Source organism: Muntiacus reevesi, chromosome 2 (genome assembly GCF_963930625.1).
Source record: "Muntiacus reevesi chromosome 2, mMunRee1.1, whole genome shotgun sequence".
Taxonomy (NCBI): Eukaryota; Metazoa; Chordata; class Mammalia; order Artiodactyla; family Cervidae; genus Muntiacus; species Muntiacus reevesi.
In genome coordinates, this window is record NC_089250.1 from 15,519,635 (window position 1) to 15,540,587 (window position 20,953).

The 20,953-nt window shown below is 40.1% G+C and overlaps 1 protein-coding gene across 3 annotated transcripts in view; it reads left to right on the forward strand.

Annotated features, from left to right (window-relative positions):
• Positions 1-20,953, forward strand: part of CELF2 (CUGBP Elav-like family member 2) — a 545,942-nt gene that overhangs the window by 124,108 nt on the left and 400,881 nt on the right. For all 3 annotated transcript variants that reach the window (XM_065920970.1, XM_065920969.1, XM_065920972.1), the window contains exon 2: positions 7,933-7,968. In XM_065920970.1, the coding sequence (XP_065777042.1) occupies positions 7,933-7,968 (36 nt within the window). The remainder of the gene's footprint in view (positions 1-7,932; positions 7,969-20,953) is intronic.

The window sequence follows — 20,953 nt, forward strand, 5'->3', positions numbered from 1 at the left end:
TGGAGTGGGTTGCCATTTCCTACTCCAGGGGATTTTCCTGGCTCAGGGATCGAACCCACTACTCCTGTGTTTCCTGCATTGTAGGCAGATTCTTTATCCACTGAGCCATCAGGGAAACCTACATAAGGTAGTCATATATATCCATTTGCTTATTTATTTTTTGTCTATCTCCCGCTTCTAGATTGTACAATTTCCAACAATGGGGCCATTTTTTGTGGTTGTTCTCTGTTCTAGCACAGAACCAAGAATAAATGAATGGATGTAAAATATGTATACATCAGATCTGGTAGATACTGAGCAACAAGCGAGGTAGCATAGTGACCTCAAGCATGGGCTTTGGGGCCAGAATGCCTCTGTCCATCACTAGCTGTTTGACCTTGGGAATCTATTTTTTTTCTGTCTCATTTTCCTCATCTCTATTGTAGTTGAAGCATAGTAACAACGTCATGAGGCTTTTAGAGGAGTTAAGTGAGTGAATGCATGTAAATGGCCTAGAATAGTGGCTGGTATTCGCCCAGCTAACATGAGTTATGCTGTGTGAGTGTGTGGTGTGTGTATGTGTGTAGATTTCGCCATGTAAGAGTAATTGCTTGCATTTACACACAAATGCACACACAAGCACACACACATTTTAATTATGGGAGTGAAAATTGAGGATGGATAAAGTGAAAGAAAAGAAATGAAGGGCCAAAATAAAGAGATTGAGATGATCAGAAAGAAAGAAAGTTGGAATGAGTGGAAGGAGAAGTGTCTTTGACTTTATCAGAGAAGACACTTTAATCTCTAAGGTGTTTTACATTTCCCAGACTTGAGGTTCACCATGTAGGAAAAAACTGAACTGTTCTAAATTGATATATGAATTTGTAATGATGCCTTGAAGCTAATCTTTTTTATCTATGTATTATTTGGAAATAGATCCAGCTTTAAAGGCCCACAGTTTGCCCCAAGCACTGGGTGACCAAAAAAAAAAAAAAAAAAAAAAAACAGAGAAGGGAAAGAACAAAATCTGGCTTATTGTAATTCTTTCACCCTTACCTCTTATGACCAGAACATTAAATCATTTACAGGGCCAGGCAATAAAAATAAAAAAGGTATTTAAACTTTTTTTTTAGTCTTTGTACTTTTGGAAGAATCAGAGGTGCCAATGGAGAGAAACAGTCCAAGTCTTAAAAATATTTATCATGCTGACACACAATTAACAGGGGGGTTCTCATGTCCTCTGTTTTATAGTTGTCAGCTAATTTTAGAAACTGGCAAGCTGCACAGAAATAGATAGCTCTTGCTTCAACACGTCCTAAAAAAAGAACTGTTTGCATAGTTCAAGAATGGGATGGGATAGGAGAGGATGAGGAAGACCGCTATTTCAAACAGCTAAGAAGAGCTGGCATCAGTCTGTGGGCCCTGGGAAATGTTCTACACATTTAAAATTAAAATCGTTTTCAAGAATTCCTAAGTAATCTACAAAAACTGTATCATACACATGAGACACTTGTCTGCTTTTGAAAATACTTATCTCTTCTAGTTGATTTTTCCCCCCTTTGGTAAAATGGAATTTATAGCCCAGCTTCAAATTTGCAGAAAGCTTTCCTGTTTGTTCACATTGATGATTGATCCAGCAACTCTAGATCAAAGGGCAGCATTATTATTCCATTCTGGGACTTAGCAACCCCATGAGGCAGAAAGAATCGCCTAAGGATATGCAACCTATCAGAAGTGAACGCCTTCCATCATTTTGGTCTATTTCTTAGCCCCTAGGACAACTCTGTTTCTTGGAATATATGACTTCACTTTGTCATCTTTTTCATCAATGTTTTCGTTCAATTTTTAGCATTCCACTCTCTTCTTGAAATGAGATTATCTTGGTCATGACAACTAAGGAAAGAAAATTAGTGCAATTAAGCTCCAAATATTGCTATAACTAAAGCGAGCATTTTAGAAAATTAAGAGACTAGAATTACCTGCCAGCAGACAATGTTGGATGGTTCTCTTGCACGCATACTTATTGTCTGGTAGGTGCCAGGTGCCAGGCTCTGAGTATCCAAAACCTTGAACAAGATGCGATCTTTGACTTAGAGGAGCTTTCACTAGTGGAAAACTCAGAAGTGTCCACCACTTAATACTTTACATAATGTCCTTTACTGGAGTGTAAACACTTGGAAAGAAGAATCAGGATTTATTTCCTCTTGGTGCCACTGAAAGCACCCAGCACGGTTTGTGCTGGACATAGTGTCAGTGCTCAGTGAGTGTGCTAGGTGAGTAAACATTAGTGATGAAGATGATTTATGCTTAGAAAGGAATGTTGTTGGTAGACATTGTGATCTGTATAAGTTTATTGAAAAAGCATCATCTTTATGGCATCTTATTTTCAAAAGGCTTAATTTTTTAGAGCAGGTTAAGTTTATAGCAAAATTGAGGGGAAGGTACAGAGATTTTTCTTATGCCCCCACTCCTACTCCTGCATAGCCCCCTCCACTATCAATATCCCCCACCACAGTGGTGCATGTGTTACAACTAATGGACTTATGTCGAAACCAGAGTCCATAGTTTGCATTAGGGTTCATTCTATGGACTTGGACAAATGTGTGTTAACATGTGTCTACCATTATGGTGTCATAAGAGGAGCTTTACTGCCCTAATTTTTCCATATGACATCTTCTTTAGGTTCTCTCAATTGGGTTATGAAGGAAAATTATATTAAAAGATGCTTAGCATATTATGCTACATTTATTTTCCTCAAGGGTTTCTTTACAAAAGATATAAATTCATGAAATGTGAATAATTCAGATGATTTGTTAGCAATAAAGAAAGAATAAAAGTGAACAAGTTATTATTTTAAAAGCTCTGGTGTTCTGATGATCTCAAAAAATGGCCATTGGTTGGTGAGTCCTTGACACCTTCTGCCATCAGATACAGTGGTTCTTTCTTTCTTTTTTTTTTTTTAAATCATGGAGCCTTATGCTCCAGAGGAATCATCAAGTTTTTTCAGTAACATCTTATAAATTAAACTGTGTTCACCCATTCATTTATGTTCATAAAAAATTACATTTCTTATGAAGTAACGTCTGTAATTCTAATGTGACTACATGGCTATATAAAAGATGAATTTTCCCCTGCTAGTGCTAAGTGTGTGGAAAGCATAACTTTTTTCTAGCATTTGTCTTTTGCTGTAAAGGCAAGGCAAACACCTTGAGTCTGTGGATGCACTGAATGGAATTCTGCTTTGTCTTTTGTGCGTAAATCACACCTATAATTCACAATCTAGGAATTTCTAGTTTACTTAAGAGGAATAAGAACTTGGAGAAACTTGTGACAACCATGTCTTTTTTCTCCGCACTATTTATAGTTGTCTTGCCCCTAGACCTAACTTACCATCAATTTTTCTTAAGCTTGTTGACTGAAAAAAAAGGAACAACCTAAAAGTTGAGAATTATGTTTCATTTGGCAGATGAAACTGAAGACTTACGCCCAGGATGCAGCCTCTCAGATAGCTTTGAGGAAGTGCTCTAAAGAGAAGCCAGGATATATCAGAGTTTTTGCAACAAAGACCAGGTAGTCAAAACATTGAAAGGTTTCTATTAAGAAAACCATATATCTCAAGTTAAGGAATTCAGTTCTTCTCTATGTTTGGAAAGATGCAGGAGTCTGGGCTCCCTGAAATCATTCCTTTGATGTGCACCTCAGCTATCTGGCCAGTGTCCTTCCTTCCTTATCGTGAGTCTCCTCTGGGTACACGGATGGAGGCAACTGCAGCAGCTGACTGCTGGATGGTAGGCATCCTGTTTGTTTCCTAAGTTCGGTCAGAGCAGCTGTAATGTGGTGGCTTGATGGCTGTAGCATCCTTTGTTAAGTGATAGGGAAGGCAACATTTTTTCATTGATAAGCTGCTTGTCATTTTTAATCTTTCCAAAGAACCCAACTCAGTTTTCCTAGAAACAAGAACTTTTCAGTACTTGTATTTCATCAGTTTCTACATCATGTTTGTGTGTGCTCAGTTGCTCTGTCATGTCCGATTCTTTGGGACCCCATGGACTGTATCCCACCAGGCTCCGCTGTCCATGGAATTTTCCAGGCAAGAATACGACAGCGGGAGTGCCATTTCCCACTCCAGGGGATCTTCCTGACCTAGGGATCGAACCCAGGTCTCTTGTGCCTCCTGCATTGGCAGACAGATTCTTCACCACTGCGCCACCTAGGAAGCCCTTACATCATGTTCAGTTGGAGATGAAAATGAGTCCCACTCTCTGGACTTCCCTTGTCAGACGGTAAAGGGTCTGCCTACAATACGGGAGACCCAGGTTCAATCCCTGGGTCGGGAAGATCTCCTGGAGAAGGAAATGGCAACCCACTCCAGTACTCTTGCCTGGAAAATCCCATGAACGGAGAAGCCTGGTAGGCTACAGTCCGTGGGGTCGTGAAGAGTTGGACATGACTGAGCAACTTCATTCACTCACTCACTCAACATAAACAGGTGGGGAACAAACACAGTGTACTCTTGGTAAGCATGCAAACTTACGCGATGGTGCAAAGTGTGACAGGCCCTCCTGAGAGGGCTGAGGCACCATGTTCTTCCAAGAGAATGCAGATTGTTGGTTAATCCAGGAAGGTTTTGAAACAGAGGTTTCAGGTTTCAGCTGCAGACGCTTGGATTCTGCAGCTCTGTTGAGTGGTTCTCCACTGGGCTGAGGGCAGTTTTGCCCCCAGGGGACACGTGGCAATGTCTGGAGACATTTTGCTGGTCACAGTCTGGGAGGGGTGATACCATGGGCATCCAGTGGCTAGAGGCCAGGGATGTTGCTGAACATCTGCAAAGCGCAGGACAGTCCCTCACACGGAAGGATCATTTGGCCCGAAATGTCATGATAGCATCCAGATTGAGAAGTACCGCTACTGTGGTTTAAATGGATTTATGGTAATATAGATCCAATGTAGTTATATTAGATACCACAGGGACTTCCTGGAGAAGGAAATGACAACCTGCTCCAGTATTTTTGCTGAGAAATCCCATGGGCTGAAGAGCCTGGCAGGCTACATGACAGTTCATGGGGTCGCAAAGAGTTGGACACAACTGAATGAGCACACACAAGGGGAATTATTATATTAAAACATGTATAGTCTTGGAGCAAAAATCCAGAGTTAAAAGATTAGAAAGAAGGAAAGGGAATTGTATCTTAACCCTGGGGTGCTGCTGTTACTATGATCAAGTTCTAAATATAGAATTAACCCTCAAGGTCAACAAGTAGGTCAGAAAAGTTCATTAATTCCTTCCTTACAAATTGAATAAGCATTGACTGAGTGTTCATATATTTTGGTCTCAAGTAAGGGAATGATAAATAAAAAAATAGAATTTAAAAGATACATCTATTGTGATACCATGTTATAAAGGAAGAATGAGGAAGGGGTGCTTCTTAGCTGGGGAGTGGGGGGTTGGGGTCCACAATTCCATATTCCGTTTTGAAGGAAAAATTTCTTAGCCAGGCATGAAATTCTTAAATGAGATGAATACATGTGAGGCCTTCTACAATGTAGTGGACAAGGCTTTCAACTGTGGTTTTGTTGAAGGAATGGAGCATTCTCTCAAAAGCCAAGTTCTGTAGCAATGAAGGCCAAAGCTTTAATACTATGTGGTTATTTGGGAAAGAGCACTTCTATAGGAGCTGAAATTATAATCACTTATATTTTTAAAGCAGCATGGTTCTATGGAAACCAGCCTGTCCCTAAAGTGCCTGGGTGCTATCACAGACAGTAGGTGGGAGGGAGTTCTAGAAACTAGGAGGAAGCCCTCTATTTGGATTAAAATGAGTATATGAAGACAATGCGTGTTTCAAGGTGAGATTCTTAACCCAGGATTGACATATTGGCTTTCTGAGGTCCATGAAGCTTTATAATTTTGTACCACGTTTCGTGTATATGGGCATGTCATGTGTATATCATTATTTTTTCCTGCATTAAGTGTTTTTATCTTTTCTAAATTTATTTTTAATTGGAGGATAATTGCTTTACAATGTTGTGTTGGTTTCTGCCACACATCAACATGAATCAGTCATAGGTATACACTTGGCCCCCCACCTTGAACTTCCCTCCCACCTCCCACCCCAGGTGTTTATATCTTTAATGAGATTCTTTTTTCTTTTCTATTATAGTGTATTACAAGATGTTGAATATAGTTCCCTGTGCTGTACAGTAGGACCTTGTTGTTTATCTATTTTATACAGAGTAGTATGTACCTGGTAATACCAAACTCCTAATTTATTTCCCCTCACCCCTTTCCCCTTTGGTAATCATAAGTTTTTTTCTATGTCTTTGAGTTTGTTTTTGTTTTGGAAATAAGTTCACTTGTGTCATATTTTAGATTCCATTTATAAGTGACATCATATAGTATTTGTCTCTCTCTGTCTAACTTACCCACTTAGTATGATAATCTCTGATTGCATCCATGTTGCTGCAAATGGCATAATTTCATTCTTTTTATGGCTGAGTAGTATTCCATTGCATATGTATATACTAGCTCTTCTTATGGGAGTCTTAAAGGGATTATATGACATGAAGAGGATTATGTACCACTGTTCTAAGAATTATATTTTGATCCCTCTGTCTCAAGTTAAGCCCACTTCTGCTTTTAGAATATCTCAGCAGTAAGCCTCCATCTCCTCCTTCTCCTTGCACCCGTTTCTTCCAGGAACACATCTGTAATCAAAAGATAAGATGTGTAATTGAAACAGGTTAGCTCTGAAATGTGTCTCTGGTCATTCTTACTCATGTGCTACAGAACTTCCTTCCGTGACTTGTCATTTGTGCCATCTTAATTGTCATAGCATCTGTGATTAATCCTTTGACCTGGTAGGACATTATAACAAATAAATGAAAAACAGTGGTGGTGGTTTAGTGGCTGAGTCGTGTCTGACTCTTGTGATCCCATGGACCATAGCCTTGGTCCTCTGTCCATGGGATTCTCCAGGCAAGAATACTGGAGTGGGTTGCTCTTTCCTTCTCCAAGGGATCTTCCCAACCCAGGGATTGAAGCTGGGTCTCCTGCATTGTAGGCAGATTCTTTACCACTGAGCTACCCAGCAATTTGCTGCTGAAATACTGGATTCTGTGCTGGCCATGTTACTTCATAAACCTCAGGTGACCAAGACCAGTACAAAGACACGCCCTCAAAGGAATTTGTTCCTAAATGATTCTCGGAAAGAGAAACAGGTGCTTTGTTCAAATGGAAAACATCCAAAACTCAGTTTGGGATTATTTCCCCTCTTATTTTCCGTCCATATGTTGTACTTTTTTTTTTAATTTTATTTTATTAGTTGGAGGCTAGTTATTTCACAACATTTCAGTGGGTTTTGTCATACATTGACATGAATCAGCCATGGAGTTACATGTATTCCCCATCCCGATCCCCCCTCCCACCTCCCTCTCTACCCGATTCCTCTGGGTCTTCCCAGTGCACCAGGCCCGAGCACTTGTCTCATGCATCCCACCTGGGCTGGTGATCCGTTTCACCATAGATAATATACATGCTGTTCTTTCGAAACATCCCACCCTCACCTTCTCCCACAGAGTTCAAAAGTCTCTTCTGTACTTCTGTCTCTTTTTCTGTTTTGCATATAGGGTTATCGTTACCATCTTTCTAAATTCCATATATATTTTTAAGTTGAATGTTTTAAAATCAGTTAAGCTTAACCACCAGAAAGCAGAGGCAGATATTTTGCATGCGTGTAGAATTTCCTTGCAAAGTAACCATTGAAACTTTCAGCTTAGGGGAATTAATCAGAAATGTGAGGCATTGATTTTAAGTTTCTAAACAACTGCAAATACAGTATCCACTGCACCCATATGATACTGGAATGCCTTGGCACATTAGATTATGGCTTTATTAAACACATATTTATAATTTGCCAAAATAAGCTAATCATTCTTATCTTCTTTTTCTTCCAGAGAGACAACCACAGAATTAGCTGGAAGTCTCCCAAGGTGAGCAGTGAGCTTTGCTTATTTCTGTATGTGAGTTCTGATACACCCCCTGACAGAAGAGTTGTAGCAGAATGAAGCAGAGGTATTCTTCATTTTCTCTTCCTCATGTTATACTTTAAGACCTCTGCTTTACCATGTAAATGCCAAAAACTGGGTATAAGTGGTGTAACCAAGAGGTAGTGAAGGTGGTGTCCATACATGACTTAGAGAAGTCATTCTTGTCCCATGGAAATTATATCATGTACACACATGGGTCCACTGGAGCTATTTTCTCCACAGACATCATGAACATGCTACTTCCTGTGTTATATTCATGGGTGTTGGCAATCTAAAGACATATTGAATTGTTTTTTTTCCCCATGATATCCATTAGTGGTATAGTCTTCAAGGATTTATAGATTTGTGAAAATTTTGAGCTTCCCCTAAAGAACTTGCATCATGGTTTTGATGATAGCATAAATGCATTTGTAATTCACATAATCATTTGAATAACTAGTTACTATCTCACCTGGGAAAGAAATCAGTATATAAATTGAATGATGTCTTTAATGTATTTTGGATTATGTCACTATATGACAGAAGACATGGCTAACAGTGCGCCAGTTATAGACAGCTAGCCATCAGAAATGATTATCACTATCTATTAGAAAAAGGGAGAAAAGAAAGGAGGTAGGAATGTTCTAAGAGATATTTTCTGGGCATCTCACAGCGCACCTTGCATCGCGCCTGAGTCCTTGAAGTTGCTTGGTATCCTTCGGTGAATGAATGAATAGGGCGTGGGGTTTTGCCTGGGAAGTGTTGGAAAGGGAAATGTAGAGAATCTCAAGAAGGAGTGATAGAAGAGCTTACAGAATGTGATGATGAACAACGCTAGGGAGCCGGGGGAGTTCTGCACCGTCACCATCTGTTCCAGGACATAAGCTCATGAGGTTGCTTTTTTTTAACACAAGGAAAATCTTTGCTTATAGGATCATAACTAATACGGCCAGAAAACTGTTTTCTGTGATCCAAATATTTAAATTACTGTGTGTCTTAATTCTTTGGATACCATCTCAAAGCTAGCTTACAGGGTTAAAAGCGTTTGTGTATTCTGGTGCGGCTATCTCCACTGGGTGTGTTTGCCCTGTGCTTTCAGTCTGGAAAGAGTCCAATGTGAAGACCCGGCATCTCGTCATTTTCTGGGAGACAGAGAGTTGTGTATCTACTTGTGTTTGTGGTGCAGAAGTTAATCCCCAAATAATGGAATGAAGGGTGACCTTTAAACTTTTCTAGAACGGCCAAGGGGTGGGCCACCTCTGTATTGTCAGATAAGACCCATGCAGAACTGTAATCATGAAGATAAAAATTACTCAGATGTCTGCAAAATCTGGTGCACACCCTGAATTCTATTAAGTAGCATCCTGTTGTGAATACCAAGTGGCATTTCCCACATTCACCGAGAATGATCTTTGGTTGTCGCTGGTTTATTACTGGAGGGAGTCTGCTCACTTCTTGAGTTTTGTGGGAGGTATTTTAGTAATGAGCCTATTTATTGTTTCTTTCCATGAATTTTTGTTACTTTAATACTGCATCGTGTTGAGAACAAACACTACACCAATCCCATTCTAACTGCAGCATGCAGTAATTGTAATGTATGGCGGTAAGAGCGTGAGAAATAATATGTCAGTTATTTCTCAATTATTCTTCTAATGTAGCCCCAGACATTCTTTTGACTCTCTCTGGGGGCAGTTTAGGACATTATCCACTGGCAATTATTTCCCTTCTTCACATTAACATGAAATAATGTGACTATTTGATGATGAAAACTTCTCTTGGCGTTCACGCTTCCTGTTGCTAGCATTTGTTTATTTGTACCATCTTATAGAATTCAATCAGGTGTTCACTCTCAGCCTTTTTTAGCCTTTTTTTTTTTTTTTCAAATTTCTTCAGCTTGTCACTGGGAAAGTGCAAATGAGCCCTGGAAAACCTTAGTGCATTTAGAACAAGACACCTGTCATTACTCTGTTTGTTGGTTAATGATTAGTGGAACATGACACTTTGGAGGTTTTATCCTTTTGGTAATAAAAGTGTGCTTATGTGGTGACATCTAGGAAAAACGGAAAATTGTAGTTCAGGCAACTGCTACCTTGTGATGTGTGGCTGGAAAGAAAGACAGTGGCGTTTTATAGCAGTTTTGGTTTTCCTTGGCTTTGACTATCTTGAAATTTTGGGGAATACCATTTACAAATATTGCACAAAGATGAGATATTTCAACTTTAATTGCTTTACACAGCTGGCCACTGACTGATACTATTCTGTGAAATGTACCAATCACACAGCAGTGGATCCTCTCTTGGCTGTTAAAAATGGGTTGGGGTTGAGATGAGATATATGCACAAGGTCCTTGAATAGACACCTGGTTTTGTGTTTCATCACTAATGATGATAACCTAAATGTGTTTTGGGGATTCTTACCATTGCTGAAATTAAAGCCTAGTTAAAATATGTCACCAGAAAAAATTAGACTATATGAACAACATGCACTAAGCATTGTAATCATATTATAAATATTAAAACCAATGTTCTTGTCACAATTAAAACAAATATTTAAGCTGGCTACATGTTCTACTCATGCTATCCTCTTAATCTTGAAGTATTCTGGAAAAGGAATGTATGAGTCCATTTCCTGAGCTGTGAAAAGGATCATTTCTAATCTTACATAAGACTTCATGCTTTTATTTTGCTGTAGCAAAAATCAATTTAGCAATCGGAACAATTGTTTTTCTCCATTGCAAGCATGTCTTTCAAGATCTTTTTAATGGTGCAGGGTGTTTAGTTTCAGTAGATGCATTTTAATTAAATCATGGTAAAACCCCAGTAGTTCAGGCGGAATGGAGGTACTAACTTAGTTATGATAAACTGGGATATTAGTATAAAGGATGCCTATACAGAGGAATAACTTTATTATGGATAGAGTGAAGGTGTCAACAAGGTGTTTATTAACAGAGCTTTTACTATAATCTTGCAATATTAGTGGCTGTTTTTTTGGAAAAGAGAGAGCCTTTTAATTCCTTGAACATAATCTACTGTTTCTCAACATAAACTAAACAGAATAGAAAATAAAGCTATTTAATAGACCTTAATAGGAGCATCTTAAAGATGCCAATAGAGATTCATGAGCAGTTTTTAAAGCTCAACATCCAGAAGTCAGGATGCTCTTTGAAAAACATGAAGGATTGGTAAATGAAGCTTACAATAATTAAATACATAAATAAGATACTATTTTTAATGGATTTTAGCAGAAAACAATGGAGGCAGGGGCCAAAGATTAAAGTTATAAAAGATACACAATCTTTTTTCTTCTATTTTACTTAGTTCAGTTCAGTTCAGTTCAGTCGCTCAGTCGTGTCTGACTCTTTGCGACCCCATGAACTGAAGCACACCAGGCCTCCCTGTCCATCACCAACTCCCCAAGTGTACCCAAACCCATGTCCATTGAGTCGGTGATGCCATCCAACCATCTCATCTTCTGTCATCCCCTTCTCCTCCTGCCCTCAATCTTTCCCAGCATAAGGGTCTTTTCTGATGAGTCATCTCTTCGCATCAGGTGGCCAAAATATTGGAGTTTCAGCTTCAACATCAGTCCTTCCAATGAACACCCAGGACTGATCTCCTTTAGGATGGACTGGTTGGATCTCCTTGCAGTCCAAGGGACTCTCAAGAGTCTTCTCCAACACCACAGTTCACTTATTTATTTAATATTTATCTATTTATTTGGCTGCAGCAGGTCTTAGTTGAGGCACATGGAATCTTCGATCTTCATTGGAGCCTACGGGATCTCTTAGTTGCAGCATGTGAGATCTGTTCCCTTGCTAGGGATCAAACCTAGGCTCCCTGTACTGGGAGCACAGAGTCTTAGCCATTGGATCACCAGGGAAGTCCTGTTTCTTCTACTTTAATCCTGTAACTTAATCTTTTTCTATACTTTCTCAGAGAAGGTTAGGAAACATAAGCATTCAGTGGGAGCAAATTTTTTTTTTTTAGCCTTTTAACACCCAAGGCTAAGAATATCAGTATATACCATCAGATTATTGTTTGAGCTTCTCTACGAAGAAGTTAGAACTTGGTTGGTGTGACTACCAGAGAGAAAAATCATGGCATGGCAGTTTCACTTGTGAAATTTTGGTATTGTTTTATGCCCTTGTTATCTGAAATTTGAACTCAGCAGATTTCATGTAGTGGAAGGGCAAGACGGAACTCTGACTGACCAGATTTCTCAGTCATGGGTGTCACTGATCAGGTAGCAGCAAAGGGAAAAAGTTGAGACAAAGAGAATTAAAGAAATATCCGGTGGCTCAGCTCACCATGTTTGTACCATGGGTTTTCAGTTAGATGTTCATTTCCCTATGGAGGCTTTGCTAGGTAAGAAAATTTCATATTTATCTTAGTCCTCAATTAAGTTGCTGTCTTCTGAAAGACCTTTAGCAACTAGAAGATAAGAATGTTGGTGACATGAGAAGCAAAGGCAACAAAAGCAAAAGTAGACAAAAGTGGGTCTACATCTTACTGAGGAGCTTCTGCAAAACAAAGGAAACCATCAACAAAATGAAAAGACAAACTGTAGAATGAGAGAAATAATTGCAATTTATGTCTTCTAAGGTTTACTATCCAAAACATTTAAAGAACTCAAACAACTCAGTAGCAAAAAAATTCAACAGTCTGATTTTAAAAATGGGCAGAGTACCTGAATAGGCATTTTTCCAAAGAAAACATACAGATGGCCAACAGGTACACGAAAAGATGGTCAACATCACAAATCATCAGGGAAATGCGAATCAAAACCACAATGAGCTATCACCTCACACTGGTTAGAATGCCTTTCATCAAAAGACAAGATAACAAGCATTGGTGAGGATGTGAAGGAAGGGAATCCTCATGCGCTGTTGATGGGAATGTAAATTGGTGTAGCTACTATGGAAAATAGTATGGAGAGTCCTCAAAAAATTAAAAATAGAACTACGACATAATCCAGTATTACTGCTTCTGAGTATCCAAAGGAAAGGAAAACAGAATTTCAAAAAGATATCTGCACTCCCATGTTCATTGCAGCAGGGTTCACAACAGCCAAGACATGGAAACAACCCAAGTGTCGATCCGTAGATGAACAGATAAAGAAGTCATAGTGTGTACATTCACTGGAATATTATTTGACCATGAGAAAGTAGGAATTCTGCCCTTTGAGACAGCATGGGTAGGCTTCAAGGGCATTATGCTAAGCGAAATAAGGCAGACAGACTAAGACAAATACTCCATGATATCACTTTTATGTGGAATCTTTTAAAAAGTCACAATAAAAAAATTAAAAAGTCAAACACATAGAAAGTAGAAAACTGGTTGCCAGGACCTGGTGGGGACAGGGTTAGGAAATATGGGGAAAAAATGCTGCTAGTTCCAGACCAATCTCATACTAATTAATCTAGAGCTGATGAATATTTCTTATTTCTTGTATTATCCCTAAGAAAGAACAGCTTTCCCAGCTTCCTGGGGCCCAGGTCTGTTGCAGTTCGATATTTACAAATCCACCATTTATTAATTAATTCAACAAAGGTGCATTGAACACTACCTCTATGCCAAGAATGGTTATAGGCTCTGTGGTGGAGAACAAACTGATCACTGTCTCTTCTCCTAAATAATATAGCCTAGGAGAGCAGGTACAGATAATCATGGTGCTGGGTGGAAAGTGCTTTAATGCCATAAGAAAGGTAGAAAGACATGTAAGCAAGCAAAAGGTACCAGGGAATTTCAGAAGTGAAATGGGCCACCTCTAACTGGAGGAAGCAAGGTCAGCCTTATGAGTCAACCTCTGAGCAGGGCTTGGACGGATTGCTCAGGTCTGACCATATGGCGGTGCACGAGGCTGTGTGCTCCACACAGAGGGAGCATCATCACCCAGAGGAGGTGTGCAGGGGCTGTGCAGGGAACAGGAAGTGGTGCCATCTTGTTGGAGGGAGTGCAGAGACAAGAAGAGGCACTTGGAGATCACTTGATGCGAAGGGTTTAGACACCAGTCTGAGGAGCTGTTCTTCTCTTTGATTATTATTCCTCCAAGAAGAGTTCTAAACTGTTGTTTAAGAAGAGTCATCTGGGCAAATTGACAGAATGGATTTGGGGAAAGAAAAAATAAAAGTTGAATATTCTCCACAGGGGACCCCACGGGACTCTCAGACCTTATAATCCCTAGAGCTATGCTCTCACAGAGTCGCTGTTTGGCTAACAACAGAAAACAAGCCCTATGGTTTAAGTGATTGTTTTCCAAACCTTACACTACCCAGTTTCCTGCTTATAGCACCCACCATTATACTGCACACTGACTCTGTGGCCACAGTTGCAGTTGGTAAGAAGTATTCTTTTTCCTTGCCCCAAACCCCACCTCCTTATCTTCTACAGTGCATCCCCCCACAACTCATAGCCTATGACTAAATTTTTTCCTGCTTGAATCTTTCTCCTATAATATTTTTATTATCTATCCCAGGTTGAAGCCATTTAATAAAAAGCATTATAGCTATATCAGGGTAGAAAATGCAGGTTGAGTTTGTAGCTATAGTTAAAGAAATCTGAGAAAACTCATAATTAATATGGTGCCCTTATGTATTCTCCCTTTTTCCTCTGCCATTCTCAGCATCTCTTTGTTATGATGTGCCTCATGTTCACAATGTGACTGCCACAGCTCCAGCCATCACACTGAGACATGATTACATCCAGTGAAGAAGGGCATTTTTTATCATGTGTTCTATTTTAGGGAAAACTTTCTTGTCCATGTCTGAGTTCTTAGGGAGGGGATTTTGGGTTTCTGGTATTTGCAGTCTTTATATTAGGAGACATATTCTGCCATTAAGAAGAAAAGAAGAAGTGAAGGTAGGGGGAAAATAGCTTTACATACTTAGTTAGGAAGTGCTATCTGCCACAAGAACTTTTTTTCTTCCTCAATCCTTAGCCTATTCCAGCTGGGTTTCTAACCCTTTCATTCCACTATACTGACCTGGTCAAGGTCAACAGAACCTCTGTCCAGCAAAGTCCAGTGGCCATTTATCCATTTTCTTATTTGGTCTCTCAGCTGCACTCAAAGTAGGGCCTCCATTCTTGATGAAACAAACACCTTCTGAGTTTCCAGGACAACAGTCTTTCCCAGGTTTCTCCCTCTCGCACTGGCTGGTCTTTCCCAGTCTGCCTGCCTGTTCTTCCTCCTCTGCTGGACTCTATGTGCTGAGCTTCCCAGGGCTTCCCTTGTCCATTTCTCTCTTCATTCATAGAGAGGATGTGGAGAGAGATGTCATCAAGTTCATCTTAAGAAGGATAGTTCCCATTTTCCTATCTCCAGCCTCAACTTCTCCCTTGAGTTTCAAATCTGAATACCCAATCATCAGTTTAACATCTCTTCTTGGATATATAATCTCCAAGTTGATGTGATTGAAAAGAACCCTGTTTTATAAAATATTTGTTTATTTGGCTGTAGCAGGTCCTAGTTGCGGTGCTCTGGCTCTTTGTTGCAGCATGGCACTTCTCTCTAGTTGTAGCACACAGGCTCAATACTTACGGCACATGGCCTTAGTTGCCCATTCCCACCCAGGGATCGAATATGTATCCACTGCCTTGCAAGGTGGATTCTTAACCACTGGACCACCAAAGAAGTCCCTCAAAAAGAACTTTCAAGTCTGCCCCCAACCACCTTAACTTTAGGCACTCAACTGTTTAAAGGAGAATCCTTGAGTCATTTATATTGCCTTTCTTTTTCTCACACTTAATAGACCATCCATCAGCCAAGTCTATTGACTCAGTCTAAAATTTCATCTTTAATTTGGCCACTTTCTCCATCTTTTTCTAAGTCATCGTAGACTCCCTCTTGTACTATTAAAATGGCCCCTAACTGGTATTCCATTTCCTCTTTTGCAAATCATTCTTCACATGGCAGCCGAAGAGATCTTTGAGAAGTCATCAGTCAAGCCACATTGCTTTTGGCTTCAAACTGAGCAAGTTTGCTCTTGCTGGGAATAAAGTCCACACAGCATGCCTTGGCATCCGGGAGCCTCCGTGGGCTGCCTCTGCGACCTCATGGCCTCCTGCACACCCTCTCCTCTTTGTTCCTGACCCACTGGCCTTCCTTCCCTCTTACTTCCACAGAGGTCCTGCCTCTGACCACTCTAAGTAGTCCCCTCTGTAGCAAAATTACTGCCGCATTGCCATATTATATTGCCCACAGAGTAACTGTCATTACGTGTTCGTTTATTTGTCCGTTTGTCTATTGTCTGTTCCCCTCCCTTCACCCCCAGAACAGCCTCCTTTGGCTTCCTTGCTTATTCCTCCGTTCCCAGGCCTCCCAACAGAGATGGCAGCCAATCAATGTTTGTTGAATGACCGTGTGAGCCCCCATTTTAGAGAGAAGAAAACTGAGGACCTGTCTCTCTGTCTTCATTTCTTTCTCTGTCTACTTCAAAGCCTCTTATCATCTCCTCATTCTTTTTCTCCTTCCCCAACCTATCCCTTACACATCCCCTATACAGGGCAGCAAATTATAGCCCATAGACCAAATCCAGCTTGTTTCCTGTTTTTATAAATATGTTTTTATTGGGACATAGCCTAGTCCATATATTTACATATTGCCAATGTCTGGTTTTGTGCTACCAAGTCAGAGCTGAGTGGTTGTGGCAAAGACTGTATGACCCAACAAGCCAAAAATACCCATTATTTACTTTTATAGAAAAAGTTGACCAACTCATGCTCCAGATGCATCTTCTGTGCAGTTTCTGCTCTGAAGTCGTCTCTGTCTGGGAGGGTTCTGTGCTTCTCCTGTAGTTTCCAAAGGCCCGAGTGCTAACCCCTAGGCTAACATCCACATCATTGATAATAGCATTCAGTAGAGGACTTTAAGATCTCCACTAATTAGAAAATGCATTGAGATCCCACTATTATTCATCATTTTTCCTCAATGTCTAACACTGCCTGGAACATAATAAACCCTTAATTAATATTTACATAAGTCTTTGAGTGAATAGATGCTTGAATGAATGAATAAAAGTTTGAGTTGGGAAGTATCCTGGTCTTCTGGTGCTGCTATAACAAAGTACCAGAGCCTGGGTGACTTAAATCTGTTTCTCACATTTCTGGAAACTGGGAGGTCCAAGACCAAGGTGCTGGCAGATTCAGCATCTGAGTGAGAACCAGCTTCCTGGTCTACACTCTGCTGCTGTCTTTCTGTATCCTCACCAGGTTGGGGTCAGGGAGCGGGTAAAGAAGGGGAGAAAGAAAAAGAGCCATCTCACTGGTCTCTTCTAATCCCCACCCTAATGACCTCATCTAAACCTGATCACCTCCTAGCCCCATCACACTGGGCTTTAGGATTTCAACATATGAATTTTGTGGACTTCCCTGGAGGCTCAGTGGTAAAGAACCTGCCTGCCAATGCAGGAGACTCGAATTTGATCCCTGGATCAAGAGGATCTCCTGGAGGAGGAAATGGCAACCCACTCCAGTATTCTTGCCTGGGAAATCCCATGGGCAGAGGAACCTGGCGGGCTACAGTCCATGGGGTTGCAAAGAGTCAGACACAACTTTAGTGACTAAACAACAACTGGGGTCACATTGTCACCCCACTGGGTGTGGGGGGACACATTCAGTTCCTAAGAGGAAAGGAGGGAGGAAGCATTGGAGAAACTTCACAGAGTACCACCAGTCTTAGACCAGATATGATTTCTGTGTTCGATCACCCTTCTCACTCTGCTCTTGGCAACCAGGAAAATTCATCTTGTTGGCTGGAAACTTAGAAACTTAAATTTGACTGTTAAACAGGCTGCTCAGAGCTGTTGCTGTTGAGTCTGTTAGCACAGAGGTTAAGAGACTGGGCTTTGGGCTCAGACATGCTTTAATCTCGTGTTTGTACTTAATCATGTGATCTTGAGTGAGTGAGTTAATATCTCTGTCTCAGTTTTTATTTGAAAATTTGGAAACATTATGCTACCCAGCTCATAATGTCACTGAGAGAAGATAATCTATATAGAGTATTTAGCTTGGCGCCCAGGGAGTAATCAATAGATGGTAGCTTTTAAAGTGGTGGATTCAGAGGTAGCTTTATGCCTATTATTTCGGTTGTGCCTCTATCAAGGCAAGATGCCTTGTTGCCTTACAAGAAGCACTCTGGTTCAGCACATACACTCTGGACACAAACTTCAACATATGTTCAAATCCCTGTTCAGCTCCTTACTTGCTCCGTGACCTTGGGTAAATTTCTTCACCTCTCTGTGCCTCGTTTTCTTTATCTGTAAATTGGAAGTCATTATAAGAACAGTTGTTCAGAGAATGAAATAAAGTGATAAGTGTAAAGTGCTCAGAATAATGCCTACTTTACTTTATTGTAAGGAAGTTAGAGTTGCACGCTAATTGAAATTTGTGATGGGGAATGAAGGAATGTTAAGCCACAGGCCACAGAAACCTCTAGTTCAGATATTAATTATTCTGTGGCTAGATCTTTTGCCTTGCTATGGATGATTATTGATCTAAAGCAAAATGCCCCAATTATTAAATATAAAATTCCCTTGACCTTGCTGTGACACATGAAAATAACAATTACCCAAAGAAAGTATATATGCACATATTGCCTATATATCTTGGGCAACTCTACCAGGAACATGGTTTTCATTGATTCTCCAGATAACCTAAATCAAAACATTTATGGATGTGTATAAGAGTCTGTGGTGACTGAATTAAATTACACTTGTTTTATAATATAGTGTTCTGATGTGTAACAGACTATCAAAGGAACCATCTTTACAAGGAAAACTTTAGAATATTGTTAAGTTACTCACTGCATGACCTATTTAAACGGCTCAGATTCTTCTTGTTGTAGACTGCATAATTAAATTTTAAATGGAACATGATAAAGAAATTATACTGGCGATCTCCAGAGATTTCGATACCCTATTTGGCTCTTTATAAAAGTGTAGCAAAGGCATACTTTAAAATTTAATAAAGGCCTGCCCTAATTTTTTTTTTCCCTTTTAGATTTTCTTTATCTGTTCAGGAATCCAAAGCTGTGTTATATTATCCACAAGTGTTACCTGAAATAAACGATCAAAATAAAAATTCTTAAAAGCACATTTATCCCAATTTGAGAATTCCATTATTTGCGCATGAGAGCTTTTGTGGAGCCGTTGAACTCCTTGAAGATAAAACCTGCCATTTCCTGAATTTGTCACCATGGAGAATTGGGGCTTTATTCATTCTGTTTGTGGAAGCATTCATATCTTCAGCGCTTCTAGAGCAAAGGGGTAGAAAATGGATTCCTACCATTTTCTACAAGGGAAGATGTAATTTTGCAATTAAAACTCCTTATTTGCTATGGATAAGTTGCACTTCTTGAGGGGGTTGAAGGAAACACACACACAGCCTGCTGGAAGAAGGGTTAGTGCAGACGACAGGAGAATTCTTGGATTGAGCCTCCTAAGAGCTATTGGAGCCTCTTGGGTAAAAAATTCTGTTTCATCACCTTCCATTGTTCATTTTCTTTTGTATTTAAAGGGATGCTGCCAAGATAAAACTATGTGAAATACGCTTTCCTCATATTTGCCTGATACTGCTTTGGCATATAAAACATATTAGGAGAAAGGCTTCTCGGTCTCCCCTGAAGGATTTCAGATTTGCTGTCCACTGAGCTTTGACGGAACACCAGGCGGAAGCGTTTCTCTTCCCGTGCGGGATTGGCTTGTTTTTTATTATACCTTCTCAAACATTTGCCTTCGTCAGTGTTTGGAATGTTCAGGCTACCAAGATCATGTAAATTAACAAAACTCATTTATACATACACACTTTTAAACGTTAGAAACCTTTCTTTTCAGATTAGGTTTTGTAAATGTTTCTATTATATATTTCCCTTTGCCTTCTTTTTGGCAAATATACAGATTTCCTATTGGGCTCAAACCACTCAAGCATCCGATGCTGGTTTCATTTTTCAAATAAGCTATATTAAACTCACATGCCACTATATAAAACCAAACTGAGGCAGTGACACAGGCCAACAGAGAAAATAAATTCACCATTTAGCCTGACTGTTCATCCTTAACCCTCTGCCTGTCACACTTTGGGTGGGGGAGGAAGGATGGAACTTCAAGGAGTGATGCTGAGCTACATAAAGGATGCTAAAGAGGAGTTCATATCCAGAGCAGGATTATCCAGTGAGGAAGTGGAAATTCTGCTTCACTACCACAACGCGACATTTGAGACCATCTCCTGGCCAGTTTCATTCTTCCTAGGTGGTGCCGTGGTAAAGAATCCACCTGCAGGAGACACCAGAGACCTGGGTTCAGTCCCTGGATCAGGAAGGTCCTCTGGAGGAGGACATGGCAGCCCACTCCAGTGCTCTTGCCCGGGAAATCCCATGGACAGAGGAGCCTGGCAGGCAGTAGTCCATTGGGTTGCCAAGAGTTGGACACAACTATGTGACTGGGAACACACACACACACTTGGCCAGTTCAGACCTATGGAACTCAGGTGAGCATCTCCAAAAGTGACACTTGGTCACCTGTAACTCATTATAATGCACCAGGTTCACCTTGAACTCCTTGAAGCAAAGGGAAATCATTCCCAAATTAGGCTTTCAGTGAAATAGATTTCAGTGAATAGCTCACAGTTTTAAAATATATGTAATGAATAATGAAGATGCTTATAGACATAATAAACAATGAAACTTTAAGACTAATCTGCTGACATTTAATAATATTGTTATTACTAGTTGCATCACCAAGCACCCATGTAAGCAGGGAAATTCATGAGATCCTGTGGAGGTGTAAGGTATGATGAACCCTGCTTTTAAGAACCAAACTGTCTAAAAGTGGAAATCTGGTTTATAGTAGGAGAAACTATGTTCTTCACTAACTCTGCATGCCTAGGACAAAGTCTGTCCAATGATGAGATGAAAACATTTCTATTGCATACATTAAGTATCATTTAAATTGAGCAAG